Source organism: Mustela nivalis (assembly GCF_964662115.1).
Source record: "Mustela nivalis genome assembly, chromosome: 10".
Lineage (NCBI taxonomy): Eukaryota > Metazoa > Chordata > Mammalia > Carnivora > Mustelidae > Mustela > Mustela nivalis.
This window is the reverse complement of record NC_139029.1, coordinates 100823636-100831084: the sequence shown is the minus strand read 5'-3', so window position 1 is coordinate 100831084 and position 7449 is coordinate 100823636. Positions and strand designations below refer to the sequence as shown.

General features: G+C 36.4%; 1 protein-coding gene across 1 annotated transcript; it reads left to right on the top strand.

The window, feature by feature from the left end:
- Positions 1 to 223: 223 nt before the first annotated feature.
- TSHB (thyroid stimulating hormone subunit beta) lies at positions 224 to 4943 on the top strand. Its single transcript, XM_082686126.1, has 3 exons — positions 224 to 391; positions 4055 to 4217; positions 4631 to 4943. The coding sequence occupies exons 2-3, from the start codon at positions 4056 to 4058 to the stop codon at positions 4883 to 4885; spliced, it is 417 nt and encodes a 138-aa protein (XP_082542252.1). The 5' UTR covers positions 224 to 391; position 4055; the 3' UTR covers positions 4886 to 4943.
- The last annotated feature ends 2506 nt before the right edge of the window (positions 4944 to 7449 follow it).

Below are 7449 nucleotides of genomic sequence, written 5' to 3'. Positions count from 1 at the left end.
CAGAGGAGTATGTTGTGAAATTGTTTGTTTAAACACATTTTATTTGGGGTTCAGTATGAATTTTCAATTGATGTTTTTTCAGATAAGAAAGCAGTAATTCAAACTCAATTATATAAACAAGGAGATCAGAGAGGATTTATCCTGAAGGGTATAAAATGAACCAAGAGCTTTTAGTCTGGGTCATTATACGATCAGCTCCCCAGTGCAAAGTAAGGTAGGTGTCTACACTGAGAAGGCTTTGTGAAATGAAATGTTCTTATTCTAATTATTTTTTTTTCATTTTCACCATTTTAGTTGATATTCAAAAATGGCAAATGATAAGTGGTAATTTGCTTCTATAGAATCTAAGAACTCCAATTATTTCTCCAAAGTTGTTCAGTGGTGAGTAAAGGTAGGTGAGCTATATAAAGAAAAGAAAAATTTCATTGACTTAAAATAAGAGGAATAACTGGTCAATTCCCTAATGAAGGCTAATTGATTTACCTGGCCTTCTCTTTCTATTCATATTTTGATTTCAACATTTTCATCAATTAAATTGTCTATATATTAAAATCTGTCAATTACTAATGGCTATCTTTGATGATTATATACTTCTGTGAGAACTTATAGTAAATTCACTTTGGGTAGTGTCTAATGTATGTTCCCTGCCTTATAGTACATTTTGGTTTCCAGAAAGATATATTGTTTTAGTTTAGAAGCTCCTGGATTGCTCATAGGGTGGACAATTGATTCTTTTCATAGCATAGTAAGGAATTTGGTGAGAAAAGATTGGCAAAGAAAATTAGAAGAAGAGAGAGCAATGTGTTTATTAAGAATGAAGGTAGTAAGAGCAAAAAAAAAGGAGGAAAGGAGGGTAAGGTAGGGTAAGTGGCAAAGGAAAGAAGATATAATAAAGAAAAATGTTGAAAGTGTAGACAGATGGTCATGCCACTGAAAAAGGAATCTCATTATTCAGGGCCTGAAATCGTATCATATTAGGGTCTTCTGTATTTAGGTTCTAAATAAATCATTTCTCATGATTTTAAAAGAGACAATTAAATTGCAGAGATTAGAGTCCAGGTGACAATAAAGGGGAAATTATGGCAGATAATATAGGGAATTATTAACTAATACTGATTTATATAGTGTTATATCATTACTAGGCTTTCTTCCATACCATTCCAAGAGCTTCACATATATTGTTTTATTCTTTTTATGATTTTAGGAAAGAGCATATGCAAAAATGAAGGCAAAAGATATTAAGTTGCTCTATACATAATTATAATGAAATCTAGAAGCAGAATTCTAGATCACTGAGTCTTTTTTAAAATTTTTATTTTATTTTTTCAGTGTTTGAAGATTCATTGTTTATGCACCACACCCAATGCTCCATGCAATACGTGCCCTCCTTAACACCCACCACCAGCCTCCCCCATCCCCCTCTCCCTTCCTTCCAAAACCCTCAATTTGTTTCTCAGAGTCCACAGACTGTCATGCTTTGTCTCCCCCTCCAATTTCTCCCGACTGACATTTCCTTTCCTTCTCCTAATGCCCTCCATATTATTCCTTATGCTCCACAAGTAAGACAGACGACTGACTCTTACAGAATAGGGACCCAATACTAATTTATCACAGAGAATCACAATCTGTTTGTCTGAAAAGACCCTCTCAATCATCTTCTGGTTCTAAACCCTCCTTTTATAGATGAGGAAATTGGGGCTCAGAAAGATTCTGTAGGTAAAGTTTTGTTATTTGCAACAAAGGGGAAAGAATAATTCTTACTTTTTTTGTATCCACAAAATTATACAGCCAATATTGTTAGTAATTCAGCACTTCTAGTTTTTCCTTTTGTAAGTTTAGGGTTTTACATTTACAAAGAGGAACTTTGAAAAAATGTAGTATCCATAATGAATATGATAACAATGGGTAAAAATTCTAAAATGGTGTTTTATCCTATAATTAAAAATAGGAAGAGAAACCTGAAGGGAGGGGAATCAGAGGGGGAGATGAACCACGAGAGACTATGGACTCCAGGAAACAATCTGAGGGTTTCAGAAGGAAGGGGGGCAAGCCCAGTGATGGATATTAAGGAGGGCACATGTAATGATCACTGGGTGTTATACGCAAATAATGAAGGATTGAACACTGCATCAAAACTAATTATGCACTACTCTATGGTGACTAACATAATAAGAAAAATAGGGTTGGGTTTACTTGTCCCTCTGTGTTTTCCAGATGAGAAAATAAGGCCCAGACAGATTAAATTATTTTAGCCAATTTCTAATGGCTTCATGAGAGATCTTGAAATAGAATTCTATTCCTTAACTCGAGGACTCTACACTAGATCACCACACATCTATTTTATGTAGAATTACAGAGCTAAAATATGTGAATTAATTATTTTTATGCAAAAACCCAGTAGTTGGCTGGCTAGAGAGGCAAGAACCATATGATCATGATGGCTGAGTATTTTCTGTCATTTTTAGAGGATCCTCTAGGTCTATGGCTCTAAAATAATGAAATCAATTCTGTACCATAGAGGGACCTCACATTTGTGAAGCACTTGAAAAAGCCAGTCTCCATGAGCAAAGGGATTCTTATATTTTTCTCTTTAATTGAAATACAAAAAATTTTGAAGAATACTTCAATATGCAACATTTTATCTAAAGGAGTTAACCAGGAAAATATTTTACTGTATTACTTCACTTCCTTGTTTATACAGAGAAATTTTTGATAATTTTGTGTCTCAGAGTCATAATTTTATTCTTTCAGAGCACTTAGAACAATATTTTTCTTATTAGTGCTCATACTTACCTCCTCTGCTTAGATTGTCAGCCCTTGATGTGAAGGACCATAGCTTATCCATTTTATATTTCTCTTTGCCTGGTTCAAATGCTCAGGATATATTTATCTAATTTATCTACCATTAGTCATAATAATATTACCCAGCTCATTATAATAATCAATTGATATTGAACAAACTATTCATTACACAGGTTCTATTGAGATACATATTCTCCTCTGTCTGACGCACAATGGACCCTCTGTTGTCGTCCATGCAGCCAAAACTTACTCTACATTTCCTGGCTAACCCACAGTGGGTATGTCCTTCATAGTATTTCTCTGTGTCAACCTGTATTTTTTGCTTCTATAGTTTTTTTTTTTAAGATAATACATTCCATACATTTTCTTAGTAAAATAATTTTTATTTGTCCAACTCCACTTCTTTCAACCATCAAAGAATATTCTCAGGGTTGTAAAAAGGGGAGTTTCTAGGTTTCTGGGTTAGCCCTTTATCTAAATCACCAGTGGCGATTTTAGTTGACCTATTCTGAGTGTTCTGCAGCTTTGTCTTGTCTTCCTTTGTAGATATTGGATAAAATTATATGCAAGATGATTTGTGCTGAGATGGTAATGAAGTTGGATTATACTTTTTCTTGGTTTCTTTAGGCTTTCTGATTATAACCAGTTTGTTGGCCTTTTAAGTTAAGGAACTAAAGTTTTTAGAAAATTACAATTCTGAGAAAGACCCTACTCAGGTCTCACTTTTAGCAGACTTCTTATAATTAGAGGCAGGTTTTGGATTTTTTCCATGGAGTGAATTGTTTTACACTTAGTTGACATTATGTGTCTCTGCCACTGTTCTTTTGTGATGTTTCAGGCTTTCCTTTTCACTGCCCAGTGTTGTTAAGTGGCACTTGCAAGTAGGACTTTTACTATGTGAGTTCCTACGTTATGAGGTATGTGGCTCATAGTCACATCTAAATTCATAAAGAAAGGTTACTAAGAGTATTAACTATGCAAAAGCACCCAACATAGGGCATAGAACGAAGTAGGCATTCAATAGCTACAAATATTTACACACACACACACACACACACACACACACACACACATTTTCGCTCAGTGGTGGGTATTAAGGAGAGCACATATTGCATGGAGCACTGGGTGTGCTGCATAAACAATGAATTGCTGGAACACTGAAAAAATAAAATAAAATAAAATGAAAAAAAGTCCCTTCTATATGTCCTAAAGGATATATATAATAGATTCTTTAATTTTTTCTTTGATTTAGCATGACTGCTATCTACCTGATGTCCATGCTTTTTGGCCTTGCATGTGGGCAAGTAATGTCTTTTTGTTTTCCAACTGAGTATACGATGCATGTCGAAAAGAAAGAGTGTGCTTATTGCCTAACCATCAACACTACCATCTGTGCTGGATATTGTATGACACGGGTATGTAGTTCATCTCACTTCTTTTGGCTGTAAATTAGGTAAACCTAGACTCAGTCCATTTCTATCCAGAAAGGAAATGAGATAAATAACAACCTTATTTCCTAAATCTAATGGTTATTGGCTCCTTAGAGGTAGAGCCCCCAGGGTATAATATTATATGGATCTACTTAACACAGTTGGTACAGATTTTACTCCCAGAATTTATTTAAACCTTATATTGTTCTCATGATCAAGGATAAAAGGAAGGTGTGTGTGTGTGTGTGTGTGTGTGTGTGAGATAAATGATTCAGTGTGAATATGTTGAATTGGTACTGGGGAATGGGACTAAGGAATCCTCCCTCAGTCTTATTTGTGTCAAAGAAATATAAGTGAATTAACATTATGCTCCCTTTTCTGTTCTGTTCTTTCCTCAGGATATCAATGGCAAACTCTTTCTTCCCAAATATGCTCTGTCCCAGAATGTTTGTACATATAGAGACTTCATGTACAAGACTGTAGAAATACCAGGATGCCCACGCCATGTCACTCCCTATTTCTCTTACCCCGTAGCTGTAAGCTGTAAGTGTGGCAAGTGTAATACTGATTACAGTGACTGTATACATGAGGCCATCAAGACAAACTATTGTACCAAACCTCAGAAGTCCTATGTGGTGGGATTTTCTATCTAACTTCTATAGTGATGTAACTTGCAATTCAGTTAAATGTGTTCACCTGGAATAAAATTAATAAAATGTCAATATATTTCACAACACATTGTATACATTTTAAGTACTATTTCACCCAAACCCATACCCACACATGCATCAGAGAACCTATTGGCTTTAGAAGAAAAGGTGAGTGAAAGAGCCATATGAATTCATATAAGGGACAGTTTCCACATGAAAGGGCACAGTGCAGGTAAAATGGCAAAGAGGGATATGAAATACTAACGAAAAGCAGGCTTGAGTTGGCTTTCTTTAACAGAAGACCATGACATGAGGTTTGTCTTGACATAGAAAATGGATATAGGGATGCTGCAGAGTTATAAGTGTAACGTGATCAGAAACTGAAGCAACACAGAGCGTCAGTGTACTGAAGACATTTGCTTCCACAAGCTAGAAGCAGGACTGGAGAGGACATGGAGGGTAAAAAATATGTGAAATCTGCAACATAACACTTTATTCTAGTTACTCAAATGCACAGGATAGATCTTAACCAAAACTCAGCAGATAGTATATTCTATTCTAAAAACTGTTCTCTTTAATTTAATTACTCTGATGGGCCAACTGACTTATGAAAGTCATACCCCAAAAGCCTAGAAAAGAGGCCATGATCATTTTACATGTGGAAGTCTAAATCCTTTGTATTCTTTCAAGTAATAGGAGACACTTCTCAGTATTTATACCAAAAGCAACTTGTGCTGCTTTGGCTTTTGGTGTCCTGAAAAATTAGTATGGTTATGAAAGACTTTAGGGATGGGGGAGAGTGCTAAGGGATTAAATAGCATAGAATCATCCTAAATTCTAATTTAAACCTTCGTAATATTGAAACACTACTTTCCAGCAAATGCACTTGGTAAGTGGCTGTTTATTTTTTTTCTTCCTTCCTTAGGTACCCTTTCATAGTTTCAATAGATGTGTGAAGTGAGACAGACCTAGTGCCCTGCAGACTTGACCTCAAAAAGATGATTTATCCTATATTTGCCCATTTCTCTCTGTCTAAACTGCTACCATTAGGGTAAAAATAAATTATCAGCTGGAATGGTTGGCTTTGCTGTATCCTACAGTCACTGGCTGAATTCAAAGGGGCATCTTGTAAATGTCTACATGCATTCAGTACATAGTGTGTGTAGCTCTCTTTCTCTCCCCGCCCCGTGTGTGTGTGTGTGTGTGTGTGTGTGTGTGTGTGTGTGTGTGTGTGTACAGGTGGTAATGTCAATGGGTTAGTGCCAAGCTCATGTTCTGCCAACAGAACATGAGGGAATAGTTGTACATTTATATACCAAGTCAGGGGTCCACATTATGCTTACCTTAATATTTGAGGTTGATATTTGCATAGTCTTTAAATATTAATCTGGAAGTTTGGGTTCTCATATCACACGATATCATGAACACTTAAAGCTGCAGGATTATAACATCCCCTCTAAAAACTGTGTATCAAACATAGATCTCTGACTAATGAGTAAAATGTCTGATGTTCAAACCTAACTGGCACTAATCACATATGAATTTCATGGAACCTGAAGTTGTCAAACCATGTTGGGGTATGAGAGCTCCCCCTCTGAACAAGATTTCCTTTTATTAATTTTCACATTTTGATCAAGATCTTTCTTTGAAAGCATCACTGATCAAAAGTCAAGTTCTGGGGTGCCTGGTTGGCTCAGTGGGTTAAGCCACTGCCTTCGGCTCAGGTCATGATCTCAGGGTCCTGGGATCAAGTCCCGCATCGGGCTCTCTGCTCAGTGGGGAGCCTGCTTCCCTCTCTCTCTCTCTCTGCCTGCCTCTCCGACTACTTGTGATTTCTCTCTGTCAAATCAATAAATAAAATCTTAAAAAAAAAAAAGTCAAGTTCTTTCTATTTTATGGTTTTGTCTCTTGGTACCAGGAAGGACTTTTCCTGGTTGTCATGTCCTATGTTGGAGGGAATGTGCCTAACAGTTAGAAACCACTTCTGGTCATATCTGAGCAGTAAGGAAGGTTAGCAGGGAGAAACTCTCAGGTACTTCTCATCTAAAGTCTATCTTTTCAGGGCACCTGTGTAGCTCAGTCGGTTAGGTATCCTGACTCTTGATTTTTGGTCAGCTCATGATCTCAGGGTTGTGAGATTGAGCCCTGTGCAAGGCTCTGTGCTCAGTGGGCAGTCTGCTTGAGATTCTCTCCCCCACTCGCTCCCTCTCTCTCTCTCTCTCAAGTAAGCAAATCTTTAAAAAAAAAAAAAAAAGGCCTATTTTTTTCAAGGTTTTAAGTGTTGGAAGTAACCCAGAAGGTAACATCACTTTATTGGATAAGTGGCTTTTAAAATAAGTTTGATGGTAAAGAAAATACAAAACTTAACATAATTATATGCAAAAGAAATAGCAATTCCAAATTGTGTGATGGTTTTAAACCAGGACTCTAGATCTGAAAATAACCAACTGAAATATTTATTGGCATTTATTCCAGTTATGGGGAGAGTTGTTCTCCCCGTGAAGGCAAACCTGAAGTCATGCATGCCTCCTAGACGTCTCTGCTTAAAGCGACCATGAAAGCAGACT

Coding starts and splice junctions, on each gene's coding strand:
- TSHB (XM_082686126.1), top strand. CDS start 4,056: ATGACTGCTATCTACCTGATGTCCATGCTTTTTGGCCTTGCATGTGGG. Junction 4,218..4,630: donor CTGGATATTGTATGACACGG/GTATGTAGTTCA, acceptor TTCTTTCCTCAG/GATATCAATGGCAAACTCTT.